Here is a 23,059-nt window from a genome sequence, read left to right on the forward strand (position 1 = left end):
TGTGTGCCGGTCTTTCTGGTGTTGAAAGAGATCCATCTGAAGATTCTGCAGAGGGTGTGAAAGCACAAGGAAGCAACTGCATTGACTTGTCGTTTCTTGTGAGTTCGCTGTCAAGGGTGATGCAGAGGTTGCCTGCAAGGTCTGTCGGTGTGGGTAATGGTCCGTGTTCTGCTGGCCACCATCTGTGGTTCCATATGGAGGTGTTCTTCATGAAAATCAGTACTTCTGTTTTGTTGGAGTTGTACTTGAGGCAGCTCTCTCCCATCTATTTAGTTACGCCTGTGATGGCACTGCAGAAGTTGGCTGTGGCGTTGGTAGGTTCCTCGGTGATTGAGAGAAAAAGTTGAGTGTCGTTGGTGTAGGAGATTATGTTGAGGCAATGGGATCTGATTATGTCTGTGAAGGGGGTCATGTAAATGTTGAATATGTAGGGCCTGAGGGATGATCCATGAGGTACGCTGCAGCTGAGGATCTTGGGTGCAAGGCAAAAGGGAAGAAGTTGGATGCTCTTGTGCACCCTAGGATAGAAGTGATCCTTTGAGGCATTTTGCTGTATGCCAGTGGTGTTGAGTCTATTGATGAGGGTCTGGTGGAAGACAATGTCAAACACAGCAGAGAGGTCAAAGAAGACCAGGGCCACAGTTTTTCAATGGCCAAGAAGAAATCTGATGGCATCTGTGGTGGTGTTCAGCACGTCTTGGTGATGTTGTTGGCACAGAATCCAGACTGTGAGGTGTAGAGTAGTATTGTTAAGTTATTTAAAGAGCCTGATCCGTAAAAGACAAATGTATATTCGGCCAATTTTTTATTTCAACTCTCTTTTATCGCAAGATTACTGCACTGCCCTTGCACTAACCGGGGTTCATTTCTTGTTGCATTTTAAAATCTTTGTACATGTATTCATGAGTCACATGGTTTTAACATTTTGTTATGGTTTTTAGTAATCAAACAATAAACTTGAATTTGAATTTGAATTAGGTGTAGAGTAGTTGGTTGAGTTCCAGGTATTCAGTGAGCTGCTGGTTAATGTTTTTCTTACATACTTTGGCCGGGAAGGGGAGCAGGGAGATCAGTCTGTAGTTTTTGAGGTCACTGGGTTCAGCCGATGGCTTTTTCAGGAGGGGTCTGACCGCTACATGTTTTCATATGTCTGCAACGGTTGCTGTAGAGATGGAGGTGTTGAGAATCCCGGTGGGCTCCATGCTGATAGGTTTGGCTCTGAGGTTGAAGAGATGGTGGAGGCAAGGGTCGATGGGTGCCCCAGAGTGGGTGGACGACATGATAGTAGAGATGGTCTGTGCAGTGAGTGAAGAACAAGTGGTGAGCATTCGCTGGTAATTGCTGGTTGCTTGAGGTTGTCAAGGCTGAGGGTGGTGGGTTGGAGGTCAAAGTTGTTGTAGATCATGGCTATCTTGCTGTGTAAATAGTTCTAGAGGGAGTCACAGAGTTCTTGGGAGGGGTGGATGGTGTTCTCTGTGGCTGGAGTGTTGATAATCTTGTATAGTTTCAGCGGTATGACTTTGTATGTGGATTTATGATCCAAGTGGTGAAATTCTGGATGGCCTGGTTGAGATGTGCTGAGGTTTTTACGTTGTGTGGTCCTGAGGGATTGCTTACATTGCGTTTTGGTGACTTTTCCTCATCTGCGGTCAGTGGCACTGTGGTGCTTGGTGATTGTATGATAAGCTTGACTGGAAATGGTAAAGTAGGCAATGGCATGGTTGATCCAGGTGAGCTCTGTGATGTGGGTGGATTTGAGTTTGTTGCTGGAGGTGAAGATGGCATTAAGTGTATGTCTGGGTTTGTGCGTGGGTTCAGTGACTATTTATGTGAGCCCGATGTTGTTGAGGTTCTCTTGGAGGGAGTCAGTGTTGGTGTCGTCAATGTTGAAATTAAGATCGCCCAGCAGGACATAGTTGTAGAAGTCAATGGCGAGGGGAGCAAATAGGTTACAGATGGCATCATAGAAGGCTGGTCGAGGTCCTGGTGGTCTGTAAGTGAGGGTGCCCTTTATTGTGGTCATGTCATCAACTTGTAATAAGAAGTTCAGGTGTTCCATGAGTGGTGTGGGGTCGTTGTTGGTGATGGTGCATCGATGGTTTCCTTGAAAATTAAGGTGATGCCTCCACTGTGTATTTTTGAGTGGTCTTGTAACCGATGGGTAAGGTGGTAGCAATGCTGTGATATGCGGTGGGGTTGAGACACATTTTGGTGATGAAGACCACATCAGGCGAGAGGGTTGTGATGGTGTCCCAAATTTCTATGGCATGTTTGAAGAGGGAACAAATGTTGAGCTGGATGTATTGGATTGTTGCCGGTTTGTGTGTAGCCTTGTGCGCTTGGGGTCCAGAGTGGGCCGGTGGCCCTGTGCAGCATGAGAAGCAGCAGTGGTAGCAAGTGAAGGGTCCTTTGGCTGATCACGGGGAAGCAGTTGTTGTTGTGGCATCCAGGGTCTAGGGTCAGAAGGTCACTGGCAATGTAACGGGGGATGGTGGGAGGGCTAAGGGTTCTGGCACTGGCCATGGTCCACAAGCGGATGGGCGCAGACAGGCTTGCCTTTGGCAGTAACAAGATGATCTCTTTCTAAAAAGCAGTAACCCACTTAGCCATTTAGATAAGAGTAAAATCTGTCATTGGTGTGTTACATTACGTGCTTTGCTTCAAAACTGGAGCTAGAAAAAATACAGGTCTTTACAGTAAATAGGTTAACCTTCAGAGTTATCTTACCATTATTATCCCCTGAAATGTAGGGAGGCTCACAAAGATTTCAGCAGAAGGTGCCTTAACCCCATCAGATATTTTAAAATGCAGACATTGCAACCAGTTAAGCATAACAGATTTGTTGCCTTGCTTCTCCTTTTTGCCAGTTTTTTTGTGGCAGGTTAAAAAAAATATATCTCTACGTTGAGGCCCAAATTTTACATCAGGGTTGTGTCAATATTTTTGGCACAACTGCGACGCAAAATCTCATTTGTTAAATATTGTAATGTGCTCAACTGTACTCATGATAGACCTGCTAAAAATATGTGTGAGGTCTTAAGATCTGATGTCATTTCTAGTGATGTCACTTCATGTGAGGTCATGGGTTGTGACGCCACTTGCATACTGCTTAATGCCCCACATCTTCTTTTAGGACTTGTGCCCTGACTTGAGGCGAGTACTTACTCCCTCAACTAATTATGATATTTCTGACAAATATCCATCAATACATTTATACATTTACTCATCCATCCAGTCATCCAATCTTTGGCTAATTCTCGCATTTCTCCACTCATGCAATTAGATATACAAATTCGCTAATCAATGAAGATGAATTTTCTGTTTAAAAATCCAGGCCTATTACCTTTGACACGTTTTGTCTTTGATGATAGATGCTAACATTGTAACCCCTTTGTCTTTTATCTCTTGTAAAAGAAAAACAAACTATGCTATTTTTACAGCTTAATTATTGCACCCCCTTCAACATCTCTTCATGGTCAAGCTAAGCATGTTAACTGGAAATGCCCACCCGTGAATGAAGACGGGGAGTGCTGCTGGCACCCAGAGTAAGGATTTATATTTTTAATTGTTTAGCTGAAACTATGGACTAACATTGATACTTTCAGCCCGATGTCTGCAATCATACACTCCTGTTGCTTGCATCTGAACCTGCTCGATCTATTCTAAATCAAAGGTATACATTTGTTCTTTGTCTTAGACAACCTGACTGCACCACTGACTTCATGGGGATCACTTTACCCTTTTGCTCGGTGACTCAGATGATTTCCAAAAACTACTCTTTCTGATTACCAAACCTGAACTCGGAATGTTCTTCCAAACTAAACTCCAAATAGTACTCTTTCGAAGTCAATTATCTGTTCCTATTTATAGTTTTTGAAAATCCTGATAGCCCATTTAAGATCTACCACCATTCTTAGGCACCATTTTGGCAATCAACTAAGCCATAAGTCAAACAGTCACACATAGAAAAGCATTTTAAACCTAGATCATGCAATAGTCTTCAAATTATCTGCCCCCCATTTTCCTTCATTCTGTCTCTGACATCATGTGCAGGCGCATATAGGCACTAGATTGTGTTGTGGCATAGGATAGCCCTGCAAAAATGTACATGCATTGAAGTAAAAATGTAAGTGCAATGTAGTATAGAAAACATAATATTACTTTGGCAGTTTGGGTTGCAGCTCCATATCCAGAAGGAAACCCGCAACCAATGAGGCAGACTCTCTCCGGAGGGGCGGCAACATCAATTTTAACCACAGAAATTTCATTGACAACCGTGTACTCAGTGAAGGTGCTGGTGGATAAGAAATTATGAATCAGTTTCCCTTTGCAGCTAAACCTGCTGGTGTTGTCATCCATCAGTCCAGTGTGTTTCCCAATGCTAAGTAAAAGAAAAATGCAAAAAAGGGTTAGATGTAGTAGGTTTGTTTGGAATTTGATTTGCAATGTATTTAAGAGAGAAAATTAAGTTTAGTCAGTAACTTTATTAGGATCACAAGGATGCTGAAAAGTACACAGCACAACAGAGACCAGAACGTACAGCAATGATTAAATAGACTATATAAAAAGTTACTAAAACCATTACACAATTTACACAATTTTAAAAAACTCCATGGGAAAAAAGTGCAATATGCAATAGCAGCCAATAACAAGTCTGACTGAACAGAATTAAAGTGCTTAATGTACTGTGTTACAAAGCCAATAGATACAAGATCTTAAACAATTACAGAAGGGATCGGGACAAGCCATTCCTTATGGGCAACAGAATATTACGTTTATAAATGTGAACTAGAAACAAAAACTCACTCAGCCTTAACACAGAGGTTGGCATTTGGATGTTTGCAGCATCGACACTCTCTACACTGTGAAACGACCAATGGGATGACCTTATCACCTGGGAAAGAGAACATTAATTTTTAATGTGATATGATAGGCACAAATCTGGAAACACATTAACAAAACAAAAATATCAAAATATGTTCAAATTCAACACAAAACTAAATGAGAAGGCCTAACCTTTACATGCATCAATGCCTGGATGCACAAATACAAGCTACTAAAAAAGGTTGATAATGCAGTTGTGAATCTTTTTACTCACACACAATATTACCTGACGTGCTCGTTATACTGTGCATGAGAAAATTCCACCGAAGTGAGCATTCCAGTGTTCCTGCGATTAATGTTTAGGAACAGCAACAGCCCCAAGGTTTCTGAGTTTTCTCAAACTCATGTCTATTCCTCCAATGGGGATGCTGTGGGATTTATGGGGCCATTTACACTTGGGAAGGGATCTAGCCAGCCCACAGGTCAAATTAGTCTGTGCTCCCCTGTCAGAACACCGCCCTCCTTATTCATCTGCCAGCCAGCAGATGCCTCAAAGACACAAGTGAGTGCCAATCACGTGGAATGATATTTAGGCCCACTCAGCATTCATTTTTTGCCTTACTGAAACACACTCGCCAAGTATGAGTAAATAATCAACGACTCTGATTTGCCAAGAGGTTTCTCCCCACACCTCAAGGCCATCCTTTGTTTCCCATGGTTGGCTCCATGATGCATCACATGGAGGCCCCAAAGAGGAAAATCTACTGATGAATGCCCCGCCGTAAATAGGAGATCACAGCCATCAGTGTGACCTGCAGATACAGTGGCAGCAGGCTACCAGGGCAATGGCTGCTACTAGTGAAGCCAGCTTAAGAGTTTTCCCAACTCTTAATGGGGCAGGGAAGTAGTGGTATTAGTCCCACCCGTCAACCTCTAAATTAAGATTTTTATTTTTGCACGGACAGAAGTAAATCCATTTACAGGGTGGGAAGAAGAAGGGATCACCCCCAGATGTAATACCAGTTTAGGGGAAGGGGGTTTACCTAGGAGAAAAATATTTTTCCTCTGGAAATAAAAGAAATTATCTATTGTAAACAAATGAATTTTATTTCAACGGAAGGACGTCTCGTGCCATCCGAAGAACTCATGTGGCCCTGGGCATGAACATGTTTTGGAGAACCCTATTTGTAACATTTATATTTGGCCTTTACAATTAAAATATGGGACATTAAATGGAACAGGAGAAGCTACCAGGAATCCCATGACTGAACCCTTTCTTCCTGTAGTTTGATGTTGGGCCAGTGATCCAGTGAGTAACCGGCAAGGACAACTTTCATTACCATTTATTTTATGCAACAACAGAAAGCTGCTGAAACCACATCCAATAATTAATAGTCCATCTGTCTTCATTACCACTGCATCACCTGGTACCCTAAGAACTGGAAGCAGGTCTCCTGGGAGCTGCAGAATCCCCACATAACCATGCTGGATAGCGGCTGGTGAATGGGAAATAAAGATGTCTCAAATCGTGTTTTTATGTGGTCGCATTTGTTGTGCTTTCTAAAGTAGAAGCTTCATGTCATGCTATGTCTTCTGACAAATTGCTGCCTATTCCTTTAACGTGGTGATTGGTGTTTACTTTTCTTTCTCTGACTGAAAGGTGAGAGGATTTTGTAAAGTAAAATGACAAACTTGCTGGTACAGCACGTGTGAAAGGAAAGTCTGTCAGATGCCAGTTTTTTCCTAACATATTACACATGTAAAGACATGTAAATGAACTTTACAAATATTTTTAAAAATACCAGTACTTCATAAAGCACAGATGATGCTAATTTTACTTAATTCTGAAGGGTGAGGAAAACAAAGATTTTAAAAGTAGGAAATCAAATCAAGACACATTACTTGGTGATGTGGAATTGTTAGACCTGACATCATTGGCTTGAGTCTCTCCTCCATTTTTTCTGTTTGCCTCCACTGTTTTACGATGTTTTGCTGGTATACTGCTTTGGGCACTGTGCCACTGCTGATCAGTGCCACAGTGCAAGTGCTCCCTATGTAAAATTGCTGTACCGATTGAATTCCATGTTTGGCTTATTTGGTTTACTATCAGTCCCTAGTCTAGTGCACCAGGAGTGCCAGGGCTTGTAAATACAAATGCTGCTCGTGGGCTTGCAGCTCGTGTTGTGCCACCCACAAGAGCGGCCTAGTAAATGTATGTCTGAAGGTCTAGCATTGCCAGACCCACGTGCAGTCTAGTACTGTCACGCTGACTGCGTAAGTACACCTACTTGCCAGTCCCTCAACCTTCCCTTAACTTCATGTTAGTCACCCCTATGGTAGGCCCACGGGCAGGGTGCATTGTAAGTATAAGGTAGGACAAGCCTGACCAAGTTGGCATGTCCTAATAGTGAATTACAGCCATATTCGTTTTTCACTGTTGTAAGGTAACCTGCTCTCCATTAGTTAGAATGGGCTGCCAGGATTATTAATGCTATAATCCTAGCTGGCTCGGGGAGCATGGTGCAATGTCGAGTTTGGTATCCCTGAACTCGGGGTTTAATAACGCATCCGTTTGTGTGGATGGTTTTTGGACTCTGGGTTTGAAAATAGCACTTTTAGAAAGTGGCTATTTTCTTGTCTAACTATTTCTGGTTTCTGCTGGTTTGGTGTGTGTGTGACAGGAGTTGGGTGGCTCCATAGATCTGCTGAGTCAGTGTGGGATGAGTGGGACATTTGCATTGAGAGTAGGGGGAGAGTAGCTTCTGATAGCCTGCCCTGCCTGATACAATGCTGGCTCCACCTCCTGCCAGGCGACTGATGGCTCTGTGCCTGCCATAGACGATCCTGGCCCCACCTCCTACCAGGAGGCCGATAGCTCTGCTCCTGCCAGTGACACTGCTGGCTCCACCTCCTGCTGGGCGTCTGAGGACCCAGCCCTGCTCAGTGAATAGGCCAGGTGCCTCTGCCTGGCTCCACCCACAACAGACCCAGGATGTTGGGAAATTCCCCTGCACGGACAAAGGGATCAAAGCCAAAAAGGGGTATAAGAGAAGGACCCCTGAACCAAGACTTTAGATCACTTCTGACAAGGAAACCTGAACCAAGGACAAGAAGCCTGCTGATCCAAGGACTTGCCTACCCCTTCTGCCAGAGTGCTGTTTGCTGGGGGGAATCCTGCAGTTGCTTCTTTATTTTTGCCAAGGAACCAGGAGAGAGGAACTGTGTGTGTACTCTCAAGCTTTGCTAAGAAAATCTCCAAGGACTGGAAGAGTGCCAGTCTCCTGTTGAAGTCACAGGGCTAAAGGACTTCATCATTTGCTAAAAGTGCTTATTGCTGGAACTTGTGAATCCAGCACCTCTGAAAGAAACCAGCAATCTCGACGCCGACGGACGTCGCCGAATCCAGCTCGACATCGTGAGTAACGGCTCCAGTGTCCCGCTTCCTCGACGCCGGACGCCGGGCCCGATCGACGCCAGCAGCAACGCCAGTGAGTAGTGAGTTCGGCTCCAGCTCCAAGTGACCTTGTGTCTGCACCGCTGCTGATCGCATCGACTTCGAGCCCTCTCGACGCCGTCAGCGCTGCTCACTCTTGCAACATCATCGACATCAACGACGACGCCGTATCCTGCTTCACCTCGTGAGCGCTGCTCCTGCCTGACATCTGTCGACGCCGCTGCAGGTTGCCCCGACTCCGAGGCCGGATCAATGCCGGAGACGCGACGCCGGACATCTCGACGCCGCTGATCATCGTGGGCTTCGCTTTTCCAAGGTACTGTGTTGTGGGGGTCTGCTCGACTCCGGGCTCGACGTAGCGCTCCTCGCGGTCGACGCCGAACCCTTTGGATTAACTTTGCCTTGACGTCGTGTGACTCCCGTGTGGGTTACATTGTTGCCAAGAACTGTGATTTAAAGAAGAAGAGTTGCTTTTGATACTAAAGACTTTGGTGCTAAGAAGAAGCTACGCTTGAACTATTATTTTTCCTTCCAAGAGTATTTATTAAGACTGTGGTATGTTTTTGTCGTTATTCGGTCTTGTGCTAAGCCTTATATAAAAATCCTTATTTTTATAATACTACTGTGTCGTGTCCATTTGTAGTGTATTCACTTTATTACTGTAGGTGGTCATAAATGCTTAACGCACTTGAGGTTCCGTGACGATTCGAACCCGTGTTTTCGACATCGTCGTAAACCCATAATTTCGGTACCAGTGAACCACAAATGAGCCATATAGTATATCCTGGTGTTTTCGCTATGCTACGAGCAAGAGCGCTCTTGTTATGAGCACATTTCCGGTACATCGATGGCATCCATTTTAGAATATGGCATCCATCTTGTATTCTTGCCCTCACATAGTCAATGAAAAAAACAGTGACCTCTGATCAGTTTATTTCGCTCAAAGGACACGTAGGCTTTAGCCGGCGTTTCACCTTGCTAATGACACGTACACCTTAAGTCACAAACGCTGTGGCCGCATGACTCGGCAGAAGCTGCCTCCTCTGCCTGAGGCCAGTCCTGCTATACTGGTTCTCGTGCTCGTTGGCCTGATCATGATTAGGCGGCCGAAGTCGGTAGCCTTGCCCATTTACGACCCACAAACATCTCTTATCCTGTTTTTCTATCTTCTACACCTGGCTCTGCTCCTTTCCTTCTGGGCCTTTATTAGGGGGAGGTAACGAAATTTACGATGAGGCGGTCCGGCTCCTGAATGAGAAGATGACATGGGATTATGATCGAACAGTGGGAACCCCTCATTCGTAATGTTTGACATCAGAAATTCGTTGACGGTTCCTGTTTGACGCCAAATATTTATTGTTTAGGATACGAAGTTTAAGAAATGTACTAGTATGTGAAGAATGTTGCTCACAGCTAAAAAACGTGTATTTAAGGAGCAACTCACTTAGTGCAAATCGAACAGGCTCCTAGAATCTGCCCGTGTGTAGTTTCTGTGACTTCTGTATCCCTGCAGTAATAAACCTTTGGTCTTTGACGCCACCATCAAGAAGCCCGTGTTTCTGTTTATTTGTGCACCGAGACAGGTAGAACTCAGGGGTCTTCGGGTGTTGTCCCTGACACCTCTGGACCTTAATAAAGTCCAGAACTCCAATTGGCGCCCAACGTCGGGCGACGTCATTCGGTACCGGTCCAAAAGCCTGAAGAGTTCGAGAAGCTTCGTGTGAAGATTCCAGAGGGAGGCGCCCCACTTCATCGATCCCGGTATATCGCAAAAGTGGCCCGACGTTCTCTTCCACGAGGGTTCCCGTTCAGACGGCTGCAGAGGTCCGCTGCCTTGACTGTCGTCCTGTCTTGGACCCGAGGTGCAGACATTAGTACGGCGAGACGTAGACGGGTTTCTCCTTGGTGACGTCTTCAGTGCCTCAGTTAAGTATTAAGTGGTTGCTAGTTGTTATTTGGTTACTTCGTAAGGATTGCTCCTGTTTGGATAGTCCTTCTAGTTCTCTGGTTTGACTTGGTTTTGTAGATTATCATTGGTTGTTCTCGTTACGATAATCTTTGGTTTGGTTTGGGTATCGATACATTTGTTCATTTGATAGGCCTAAGTTCTAAGTTCGATTGCGCACCTTTGTTTGTGTCTGTTCTGTGTTCCGGTTTGTAAAATGGTAAGTCGGAAAAACTGTATGTTTTCATGTTTTGGTTGCAACAGGGATTCCCGGTTGGAGGACTCATGTCCGGTTCCTCCGATTGGAACTCCTATTTATGAACTCTACTGCAAGCATGGTGTGGGTCCTATATCATATAATGAGGTGTGGGTCCGTTACACGAAAGAGGATGGTGTCCTTAGTTGGCCACTACATGGTAGTTTTGAACCTGAAATCCTTGATAATTTAGAAATAAAACTGTTTAAGAAGAAAGCCCGGCCGGCAATGTTTGATTCTTTCCGTTGTTGGCGAAAAGAATCCAAACAAAGAGAGATTAAAAAGATGAAGGGAGAGCAAAAAGAGCAAGAGTTGACCTTAATACAGTCTGCAGTCTACAGTCAATGAAACTGGAAAGCGATAGAGATAGCTGATAGAGAACGTAATTTGGCGATTGACAAGTGCTACCCTGCCTTGCCATCGAGTACTGCTAAGCCAGTAGAGGACCCTGAAAAGGATCCCCTGTTGTCTTACTTGTTGGGGTCACCTCCACCGTATGCACAGGGTGCTACGGCCCCACCTTTGCCAAATGTTTTGTTACCGGCTGCTGGACAGCCTGGGATGCCTGCTCCTGTTCCCTTGAATCTAGCTCCTGCACTCCCTGTGGTTAACAATATTCCTCTGGCACCCCCTCTTCCAGGGTTGCCCGCTCCTCTGCCTATGCCTGCTCCGCCTATACCTGTTGTTTCACAAGTTACTTTGCCTGCTACCCCTACTCTTGCTGATTCATCTGTTCCAACTACTACTCTACTCAAAACTTCTGCAAGCTATATGACTCCGCTTTCTGTTCGTCGGAGAATCACTGAATCTGTCTCTAATATTCTATCTCCTTTTTACAAAACTCTAATTAGGAGTCCTGCCTCTGAATCTACTCAGAGGCGTAGTCAGCTTCCTAGTATTGAAGAACGAGGAATATTAGATTCCACAGCCCTTAGGTGGATTTCGAAAGTTGGAAGGTATGATGTACGAGATATATTAGATACATTTATGCAATGGAATGAACCGACACAGCGTTATGTGTTCGATGTAATGTGTTTCCTTTTGCGTGAGGAGTGGGAGGAGGAAGACTCTGAATCAGTTCCGGATGAATTAATTCATGTTCAGAAAAAATTTGCTGCAGGTATGATAGTAGGTCAGGATGTAAAAGAAGCGATGGAACTGATTTTAGGTTTTAGGTTTGATCCTTCCCTCCGTTCACCAAGGGACTTAGAGAAACGTAGCACAAAACAAGGTTGTCAATATCCGATGAGGGAGGTTCCGCCAATATGGTGCGAAGCCATTCAAGCAGATGCAGTGAATGGTATTTTAGCCGCTCCAGCACAATTCTAGAGAGTGTGGATACACATTCCGTGGAAACGAGCTGAAGTGTTAGCAGTAAAACAGGCCTTGCCAGATCCGCATAAAAAATCCCGCCGGATATTATAAAGAGCTGACTCAGACAGTTCAAGCTTGCGTAATGAATTTAGCAGACATTGACATGCTATTTGGCAATGTAGTACCGCAACCTATTTAGGCTAAAATTCGTACCGAAAATCATCCAGTTGCCCTTGGTGGTGATTGGCCAGCTATAGTAGCGGCAGATGGTCAACAAATTGGTGGTTCTAAGCCCGAACCTCTAATTGCTAATTTGCCTGGTAGGATAATTGATTTAATGAAAACTTTGATGCCAGCATTACGCGTTAATTGGGACAAATTGTCCGCATGCAAGCAGAAGAAAGACGAAAGCGTCTCCGATTTCTTCACTAGATTTGAAGAAACTTTTGTAGATCACAGTGGTCAGGATATGAGCACGGAGGGAGGCCAGAGATTATTTGTTGATAAATTTGTACACAATTTGTTACCAGAGCTTAGTAATAAATTAAAAGATTCTGAAAGTGCTTGGGCTGTCTCTACGACTGCGCAAATACTTGCAACTGCTCAGTACTATGAAAATAGGGATAAAGAAGAGAAAGAAAAGTCAGAAAAGAAAACAAAAGATTTAAAAACTAAAGTCCTTTTGCAACAGGCATATCCGCCTCGCACGAATCATTTCATTTTCATTTTCCAATCTTTATTTCGGCCATTTGGCCATAAAAGATAAACAATACACATATACAATCACAAGTAAGTCAGTACATAAAAGATAAAAACATTGGAAATGGATATACTAAAAATGCTATAAAAACTATACATCTAAAGTTTTAGGAGGGACCCAACACTTTTAAAATACGGTTACGCGTGTGCCAAACATTGGTAAGAAATTTTGTTAATGCGAAGACAATTGGGCCAGAGACATCAGATTTTAAAATCCTATACATTGGTGCATATTCCCTGCAGCCCATGTTCCTTATCAATGGGAGGAGCCAGTATTTTCTCGCTACCATATAGGCTGGGCAGAAGAAAGCCACGTGTAAGTCGGTTTCCTCCATGGCATCACAGGCCGGACACTGCTTTGTAGTGGGAGGCGATGACCAGGTACTTGTAAAGGACCGAAGGGGCAAAGTGCTGTATCTCCATTGGAGAAACAGCTTTCTAGCAAGTACGGGGGAAATAGGATCCAATACCCTCTCAAACCTATAAAGGTCCTTACTTTGCAGAAACACAGAGGATAGAGACCATTCTGCCTGGGCAGCTCGGGCCCTAGCTAATTTCTGTTCATGGTATACATTAGCCAGGGACTTTTTGGAGATGATTAGTGCGGCATTCGCCGGCTCAGTCCATAACTCAGGGAGCCCTAGTTCCATACAAGTGGATTGGATATTTTTGGCCCAGGGAATACGGAGCGCTTTTGGGTGGTTCAATAATTCGACCAATTCCGCCCTGTGTTCTGCAAGGTCATTACTGCTCCACAGCCTACGCCAGAAGGCTATGGGTCTAAGGCTTATTTCATCAGCTAATGGTCGTAGACCCAAGTCAAGCCTCAGGGGGAGGAGCGGGGTGCTGGGCGGAAGCGCGGCTATCTGTCTTATAAACTTGTTTTCCGTTAGTGACAGACTCCGGCAGGGTGTGTGTCCCCACAATTCCGCCCCATACATGATCGCTCCCCTAGCCTGGGACTTGTATATCTGGATTAGCGCCCCCAACGGGCGGTATGAGGAGCCGGTCATCATCCGGGCGATACCCCCAGTAGTTTGTGTAAGTTTGAGATTCGCCCTACTCTGGTGGGATCCCCAAGACATGGTTTTGTTAAGAGTCACACCAAGGTATTCAAAGGTGGCTACTCTCTCGAGCCGTACAGCTCCCAATTGCGGATTCGGCCGCAATTTTTGGTTCGGATTCAAAACCATGAATTTGGTTTTTGCCGCATTAATTTCTAGCCCCCTGTCAATACAGAAGGCTACAAATGAATCAAGGATCCTCTGTATCCCCATAGGGGTTTTGGATAGCAGCAGGGTGTCGTCCGCAAACATGATTGCGGGCACCCTGCTGCCATTCAGTTTGGGGGCGTCAGTATAGTCGGTGGCATTCAGGTGGGCGATTACCCCGTTGACGAAGAGGCAAAACAGGGTCGGTGCCAACACACAACCCTGTCTTACCCCTCGGTCAACGGGGAATCTATCGGTCAGTTCCCCCGACCTCCCACACCTCACTCGGGCGTAGTTATTGTGATGCAGCCTCTGTAAGATTAATAGGATGTCCGGGGGAACGCCCATCTCTGCCAAGACGCTCCAAAGTTTCCCCCTCGCACGAATCAGACAAACTCACAGCAAGGGCCATATCAGAGGGCCGATTACGGTTCCCAGAGACCGCAGTACCAATGGAATCAGTGTGTTTACTGCAAAAAGGAAGGTCATTATAAGAATGAGTGTCCAGTCCTAGCACAAAATAATAGTGCTCCAGCTCAGAGAGGTCGTGGTGGTTATACGCAAACTCCTAGAGTCCGAGGACGAGGTACTATGCCTCCGCAGACTAATGATCGTCCTTCTAATTATTTCGACCAGCGAAATGGACAATATGTACAGCCTGGTAGATCTCAACAGTACCATGTTGAAGACTACTGTGAGGTTAGCGAGGAAATTCAACAAAATGAGTACTAGGACAGCCATGGACAAAGAGAGGGAGTAGTATCAGTTCCAGTAGATCAGAGTGGGCCTTATGTCGCAGTAGCTACATCAGGTGTGGTTGAACCGTTTCTGTTGGATACTGGTGCAGCAAAAAGTTCTATCATGCATGCAAAACTCCCTGGCGCACCTTTGTCTGGCTTAACTAATGTTTCAGTAGGTTTTTCAGGCGCCCCTGTTCACAACCCTGTTTCTGGTCCTTTGTCTATTTCTGTTGGGCCTCATCAACTAAAAGCACCCCTGATTTTGACGACCGGTTGCAATGAAAATCTGCTTGGTTTAGACCTGTTAAAACGCCTGTATGCGACACTGTACTGTTCTCCGTCAGGAGTACAGCTTACGTTGGATAAAAGAGTCATCTCCCCGATGTACTTGTCAATGGATGCGCTCCCACTGGAGCTGCGTTCTCTCCCTGATACTCTTTGGGCGACTGGTCCTAACTATGTAGGTCTTTTGGAAATTCCTCCTTATGTAATAAGTTTGAAAGCAAATGTCAAATTCCCACGAATTCCACAATATAGGATCTCTAGCGAAGGTGAACGTGCGCTTTTATTGATAGTACAAGATTTGTTCCAGAAAGATGTAATAGAAGAAACTAGAGGGAATGTCTGTAACAGTCCTGTCCTGCCGATTTTGAAACGCACTGATCCTTCAAAACCTCCAGTCTACAGATTTGTAATTGACCTTAGAGAGGTTAACAAAATTGTGATTCCGCAGTTTCCTGTGGTTCCAGACATTACTGCATTGTTGACATTGATTCCTGCTACAGCCACATGGTTTTCAGTGATCGACTTGAAAAATGCCTTTTTCAGCATTCCGATAGCCGAGGAAAGCAGAGATATTTTCGGCTTCTCTCTAGGAGGTTGAAGTTTCAGGTTTAAACGAGCTCCACAAGGCTATTGTGAAAGCTCATCCATTTACAGTCAGGCATTAAAAAGTCAGTTAGATTCTGTTGTGCTTCCTCCTGGTTCTGCTTTGGTGCAATATGTGGATGACCTTCTAGTGGCTGCTGATGACAAGGAAACTTGCAAAACAGCTACAATTTCCCTACTACATCATTTGTCTGATTTACATCACAACGTGTCACCTTCCAAACTGCAATATTGTTGCCAAGAAGTGACCTATTTAGGTCATCTCTTGTCAAAGGAGGGAAGAAGGTTGACCCCGGAGAGAATAAAAGCAATTACGCAGATGAATGTTCCTAGCACACAGAGGGAAGTGCGCGCATTTTTAGGTATTACTTCATACTGCAGGCAATGGATCCCAAATTTTTCTCTCTTGGCAAAACCATTGGTGGCCCTGACTGGAAAAGGTGTTCCGAGTCCGGTGCCATGGTCTGACGAATGTCAGCAGAGTTTCTCTGAGTTACGAAATGCACTGTGTTCAGCTCCGGTGTTGGGTACACCTGACTACAGTAAGCCATTTACAGTCTATGTGCACGAGAGAGAAGGTTGTGCGTTGAGTGTCTTGACGCAGCGATTTGGTGATAAACAACGTCCTTGTGCGTATTTTTCATCAACATTAGACCCGGTAGCCAGAGCATTGCCAAGTTGCTTAAGAGCTACAGCAGCAGCTGCAGCGTCCATTCGACAATCGGCTGGTTTGGTCATGAACAATATGCTGGTGGTCATGGTTTCACATGCTGTGGATACTCTCATGAACCGAACGAAGACACAGCACCTCACCAGTGCTAGATTATCAGGCTTTGAGCTGACATTACTAGCGAGTCATATTCAGATTAAGAGATGCAATGTATTGAATCCAGCAACACTGTTGCCGACTAGCCAGGAGTCGAGTGATTCTGAACCCCATGACTGTTGTTTTAGAACCGAGGAGGAGACAAAAGGACGGATTGATCTTAGGACACTCCGTTACCAGATCCAGATGGCACGTTATATGTTGACGGGTCTTGTTTTAAATTGGAGAATGGTGATGTGACAGCTGCCTACGCAGTAACGACTTTGAGTACGATTGTGGAGACTGCAAGAGTGAGTCAGAATTCTGCCCAAGCTGCAGAATTAATTGCATTGACTAGAGCGTGTGTCTTAGCAAAGGGAAAGAGAGTGAATGTGTTCACAGATAGTCAGTATGCGTTCGGCGTAGCGCATAGTTTTGGTCGACTGTGGAGGGAAAGAGGTTTTATTACGTCCCATGGGACTAAGATCCAGCATGGTCAGCTAGTCAATGACTTGTTGGAATCTCTAACCTTACCAACTGAAGTTGCGATTGTGAAGTGCAGTGCTCATCGAGCGGTTACGGATGATGTCGGTCGTGGAAATGCGTTTGCTGATGAGATAGCTGACAGCTAGGAATACGATGAGTGGGATGTATGTTGCAACGTCTGCGAGATGGGTTGCTGAATCGGGAATGTGTGAGGATACAGTGGAAAGTGTGAAAGCAATTCAGGAAGAAGCGACTGAAGAGGAAAAGATTGCATGGAAAGAGAAAACGGGTAAATTGGACTCGAGTGGATGTTGGATTGACTTGTCGGAGCATCAGCGTTGGATGTTGCCTGATGCGTATGTGCTTGCGGTGGTAACGATGGCGCACGGAGCAGCGCACATCAGTTCTAAAGGGATTTGTAAGATGTTGGCCCCAGTCTGGAAGAATGATGGAATCAGTAAATGTGCGGAAAGAGTGGTTAGAAATTGCATGATATGCCTGATGCATAATCCTGGTAAGGGAACCCCCACACCTGCTGGACACTTCGCTCCTCCTTCTTGCCCCTTTGAAGTGATTCAGTTGGATTTCATCCACATGGATCGATGTAACAACCTTAAATATGTCCTAGTGGTAGTCTGTGCTTTTTCAAGGTGGATTGAAGCATATCCGCTAAAAGACAACACTGCCTTGTCCACTGCAAAAATCCTCCTCAAAGAATACTTCCCCAGATATGGTATGCCACGGATTGTATGGTCAGACAACGGGAGTGAGTTCGTAGGGAAAGTTATGCAGAGTGTGTGTGCAGGTTTAGCCATCAAACAGAAATTTCACAGTGCGAACCACCCCCAGTCAGCAGGTTTAGTTGAAGGGTACAATGGTACTCTTAAACTGAAACTTGCTAAGATACAGGCCTCTACGGGTTTGTCCTGGCCAGATGCACTACCGCTGGCCTTGTTATCCACTAGAGCGACTGTGCACTCTCGAGTAGGGCTTAGCCCATATGAGATTGTGTTTGGTCACCCTGCAAATGTCTGGGGGGTACCGAGACCACGAGAATTTAAGCAGCTAGAATACCCAATGTTAATTGATTACCTTTTTGACTTGACTGCTAAATTGAGTCTCATTCACCAACAGGTTTTCGATGCATTGCCAAAGCCTCCGGAAAGTCCAGGTCACCAGCTGAAACCCGGCGATTACATCGTCATCCGAAACTTTGGACGGACCAGGAATCTCCAACCGAAGTTTGTGGGCCCCTTTCAAGTGCTCTTGGCGACAAGGACTGCTGTACGTGTGGCTGGCCGGAAGAATTGGGTTCACGCCACCCACACTAAGCGTGTACCCCTTCCACTTCCTTATGACAACTGGGTTAGACAAGGAATTGGTGCCTCTGACACAGAACCTGTTCCTAGATATGTTCCTTTCAGTGATGCAGAACTGACAATTGAGTCACCGAACTCTGACTCCCCCCCTGAAACTGCTGCCTTGATCACTGACCAGAACACTGCATCGAACGAACATTTGTCATCTGCGAATTCGAACATTGTTGCCCCTGCTGGAAACAGACTATTCCCGGATCAAACAACGCCAGGAAAACTGAGATACAACCTCCGTTCTCATTCTAAGGACAAATAAAGCAGGAAACTGCCTACTTTTTTCTATTACATTGCCTCCAGCCAGGAAGTTTGCTGAATATTTCATATTTCCCTGTTTATTTTTGTTGTTTCTATTACCTTGCCGTCTGGGTCGCCGTAGGGTCGTGGCTTTGTGCCTAGTTGAATCTGCGGGGGCCAGACACAAGGTCGGTCTTTCTGTTAGTTCTGGGAACTCCCAGGGCTGATAGAGGCATTTTCAACTACGTACATATCATCAGTGGTCGCGAGCGGTTGTAGAAGATGGAGCTTCCTGGGCTGCACCGAGAGAATGTAATTTATGTTCGCAGGAATAGATTATACAAAATCCTACATAACAAATGTTTTCTGATGCAATGTGCAATTACGTTTTTGATTATTTTAATAACGTTGGTGGGTGGAATTGCCTTTGGTATTCATTTATTCTTTGCACCAATCACGACTACAGTACCTCCCTATGTTCCTGTTTCTCCTACTGTTGCTTCTTTTCATTCCTTTCATCCGTTTCCTGAACATGAGCAAGCTCAACGCTCGGAATTCATAAATAACACTTTTGTGCAGCTCTTGCACCAACACCAACTGGTAGTTAACACAACGGACTGCTGGGTGTGCGGTTTGATACCACACACTATGGATAAAGGCATTCCCTACCTGGTCTTGCCTTTTAGCTATAATGGATCATGTCGGGCCTTCCAGACTGTATTTGTCTATGCCCTCGAGACCTATCCCCTGCGTCCTCCACGTTCCACCAAGTATAACTCCGCTAATAAAGCCTTGCTAAAGGGAATAACTGACATGATTAAAGACGTCAATAACACCCCATTTATCCCTAAAGATGAGCTACGAGTTTATTTGAGTTGGAATGCTACGGAGTATAGCATTAGTTTGGGTGAAAACAAGCGTAAGAGCTCCACTCCAGTTTGGGTCGTACCTCACCGAGGTCAATTCTGCTTGCAAGGTAATGGGAGAAATCCAAGAGCTCGGCTAGGGAAGAGTGACTGTGTTGAAACTTACGTGTATCCATCAAACTCTTCCCCTGCCTTCCTAACTGCTAAGGGTACCTACTTCATCTGTCGAGACAGGGCATATACATGGTTGCCTGCTGACTTTTCAGGTTCATGTTATATCGCTCGACTGTTGCCTCCGACATACACAGCTGCCCCAAATTATCACAAAACCAGAGTAGTGAGAGGTGTTTTCAGCAAGGAAGACACCGCTGGTCAGGAAGCCGGAGACTTCTTCAAAGGTTTCCTTCTGTTCTGGGGGCCTATGGCCAATAGTAGAAATCTACGTCAGCTAACACGGGTAGTTGAGTCTACTATTACAGAAACTGCTGGTGCCCTTAGTAACTTAACAGCTGAGCTCCAGGCGGATCGTCTCATGACATTACAAAACCGTATGGTTCTTGATGTAATACTTGCAGATCGAGGTGGGGTATGCAGAATGATCCAATCGAGCTGCTGTGTTTATATCCCCAATAATGCTCCGACAGTGTACGAAGCGATCTCTAAGCTACACAAGATTTCCGACTCTATTCATGTAGACAAGGGAAATTGGTCGTTAATGGAATGGCTTGGGACTCTATTGTCAGCGTGGGGATGGAAGGTTCTGATGGTCGTTGGTATTGTCTTAGTGTTCCTATTCTCGTGCTGTCTTGTTATCCAGTGTGGTCCTGCCTTGTGTAGCCTCTGTGCTGCCACCTGTTTTAGGAAACCGCCTGTGTTGGGAGACAAGGTGCGAGAAAGAATAATGCTACAGCAACATATCACTGACCTGATGAACATCGAGATAGACTCTGACATAGAGTGAGTAATTGCCTATATAAGGGCAAAAGGAGGGTATGAGGTTCCGTGACGATTCGAACCCGTGTTTTCGACATCGTCGTAAACCCATAATTTCGGTACCAGTGAACCGCAAATGATCCATATAGTATATCCTGGTGTTTTCGCTATGCTACGAGCAAGAGCGCTCTTGTTATGAGCACATTTCCGGTACATCGATGGCATCCATTTTAGAATATGGCATCCATCTTGTATTCTTGCCCTCACATAGTCAATGAACAAAACAGTGACCTCTGATCAGTTTATTTCGCTCAAAGGACACGTAGGCTTTAGCCGGCGTTTCACCTTGCTAATGACACGTACACCTTAAGTCAGAAACGCTGTGGCCGCATGACTCGGCAGAAGCTGCCTCCTCTGCCTGAGGCCAGTCCTGCTATACTGGTTCTCGTGCTCGTTGGCCTGATCATGATTAGGCGGCCGAAGTCGGTAGCCTTGCCCATTTACAACCCACAAACATCTCTTATCCTGTTTTACTATCTTCTACACCTGGCTCTGATCCTTTCCTTCTGGGCCTTTATTAGGGGGAGGTAACTAAATTTACGATGAGGCGGTCCGGCTCCTGAATGAGAAGATGACATGGGATTATGATCGAACAGTGGGAACCCCTCATTCGTAATGTTTGACATCAGAAATTCGTTGACGGTTCCTGTTTGACGCCAAATATTTATTGTTTAGGATACGAAGTTTAAGAAATGTACTAGTATGTGAAGAATGTTGCCCACAGCTAAAAAACGTGTATTTAAGGAGCAACTCACTTAGTGCAAATCGAACAGGCTCCTAGAATCTGCCCGTGTGTAGTTTCTGTGACTTCTGTATCCCTGCAGTAATAAACCTTTGGTCTTTGACGCCACCATCGAGAAGCCCGTGTTTCTGTTTATTTGTGCACCGAGACAGGTAGAACTCAGGGGTCTTCGGGTGTTGTCCCTGACACCTCTGGACCTTAATAAAGTCCAGAACTCCACACTGCCTCTGAGATAAGCCTGTATGCTTTGCCAAGCTACCAAGGGGGTGAGCAGGGGTTATCTAAGTGTGTGATCCCCTTGCCCTGACTAGAAAAGGTGTGTCCCTATTTGTCAGAAGTGCATACCTCTGCCAACTACAGACAGCTGGTTCTAACAGGAATATTTCCAGAAATCTGATTTCCAAACATTATCGTTTGTGCCCTATGTAGTTTTATCAGTAAAACTGCATTTCAATTTCGTGGCCATTTTAATGGAACACATGCTATCTGTATATGACAGTGTGCTACGACACAATGTTTTAGTACATTTTTGGAACAGTGTACTTCAAAATGTGCTACTGGTACATACGACACCCTTACCACTCTCCTGCTGAATGCGTGTGGCTCATTTGCCATACCTGTTCCTTGTTTTTCACATTCCCTGAGACTTCAGCGATGTAACAGTGATGGCAGCGCTCCCACCCTGAAAATTGTCCAGCACCACAGCATGGTACATATTGTAGACGATGGTAATTGAGCAAAAAAATGCCCAATAATCCGATTATTAAAACATTTGTGCTGTTTCACGCAATTATCAGCAACATCTCAATGAGGGAAGTTGGTGTTAATAAACTGCAGACAGAGAAGACACTAGAAGTTTTCCCAACATACACATTAGTGAGCACACAATGGTAGATATGTAGGAGTTGCATTTGAATATTTTCTGAAAAAGGTGAGTTGCAATCATCTCTTTCAAGAACATTTTAAATGGACAATAAATGTTTTAGCAGACCTTGGGCCCAATTCACATTGGTAAACATAGACCTGAAGTATAAGTATAGACCTAAGAGGTCTAAGTTTAGATCTAAAGTTTAACTTTAGACCTGAAGTATAACCTTAGACCTGAAGTCTAATCTTTGACTTCAGGTCATAACTTAGACTTCAGGTGTAAAGTTAGACTTCATGTCTAAAGTTCGACTTGAGGTCTAAATTTAGACTTTTTGACTAAACTTAGTCTTCAGGTCTAAGTTAACTTTGTCGATCAGACTTCATGTGCCCTAAACCTTTTAAGGAATGGTTGTTTATATTGATTTATTTGTTAAGTGTGCACCATCGAACTTGATTGCTTGCTGGTATTGTAGTAGTTGGGGCATTTTATCTGCTGTGATGTTTATAGGTTGTGCGTTGTCATACCAACCTGGCTTGCTATTTATTATTGAACACAACAAATGCAGAGGTTATGTATACAGGCTAGATTGCAATGTATACAGTGATTGTAGGCATGGAGCCCGTTGGATATTAACTGTGGTAGTTACTGTACTGGCCTGCATAGCACTGGTTTTCAAATCCAGGGAGTGGGAGGGGGTTAGTATTAGAGTTAGTTGATTGTAAACACAGATGCCACAGCCTCTAGTTACGAGAATAGAGTTGCTGCCAAGTTACATAAATGATATGGATACAGGGCCTCATTTAAAGTTTGCCTGAGGTGGAACAACACCATAAATTGTCAGCGCTCCTTCTCCACCAATCACATGGTTTACTACTATACTCAGAATGCGTGAAAGAACTATGTTTAGATTAACAGCGACTCCACTGGCTCTGCCATTGTAAACTTGTAACAAGGTGGCCTAACTGCTTAAGGGCCGCTAGGTCATAATGACAGTTATCCTGTCCTATAGACGGTTTAGAGTCTGCCATGCAATACATTGTAGACATTCACAGTGAAACCTTAGAATCGGCCCCACCTGGTACGAGACAGCATTTCGTGTCAGAGCCATTTGTTTTTTTTATTTAGAAAAAGAACAACTCCTACTATGGCAGGTGTTTCTCCAAAGATGTTAATCAAGCTGGATCATTAAACATTGTCCCTGCTCAACAAACTTGTAGTGCTTTGAGGGGAGGCTCGGTTGCAGTGACTGCCTTCACAGCAAATAGAACCATATCAGACAGGCATGGATTTCTAAATAG

The 23,059-nt window shown here is 44.8% G+C and overlaps 1 protein-coding gene across 2 annotated transcripts in view; it reads right to left on the reverse strand.

Annotated features, from left to right (window-relative positions):
• LOC147727488 (alcohol dehydrogenase 1-like) overlaps positions 1-23,059 on the reverse strand; it is a 383,740-nt gene that overhangs the window by 129,136 nt on the left and 231,545 nt on the right. For both annotated transcript variants that reach the window (XM_086961562.1, XM_086961563.1), the window contains exons 4-5: positions 4,807-4,894; positions 4,162-4,381 (exon numbers count right to left, since the gene is read on the reverse strand). In XM_086961562.1, the coding sequence (XP_086817688.1) occupies positions 4,162-4,381; positions 4,807-4,894 (308 nt within the window). The remainder of the gene's footprint in view (positions 1-4,161; positions 4,382-4,806; positions 4,895-23,059) is intronic.

Source organism: Lissotriton vulgaris, chromosome 3_1 (assembly GCF_964263255.1).
Source record: "Lissotriton vulgaris chromosome 3_1, aLisVul1.2, whole genome shotgun sequence".
In the NCBI taxonomy this organism is placed as follows: Eukaryota; Metazoa; Chordata; class Amphibia; order Caudata; family Salamandridae; genus Lissotriton; species Lissotriton vulgaris.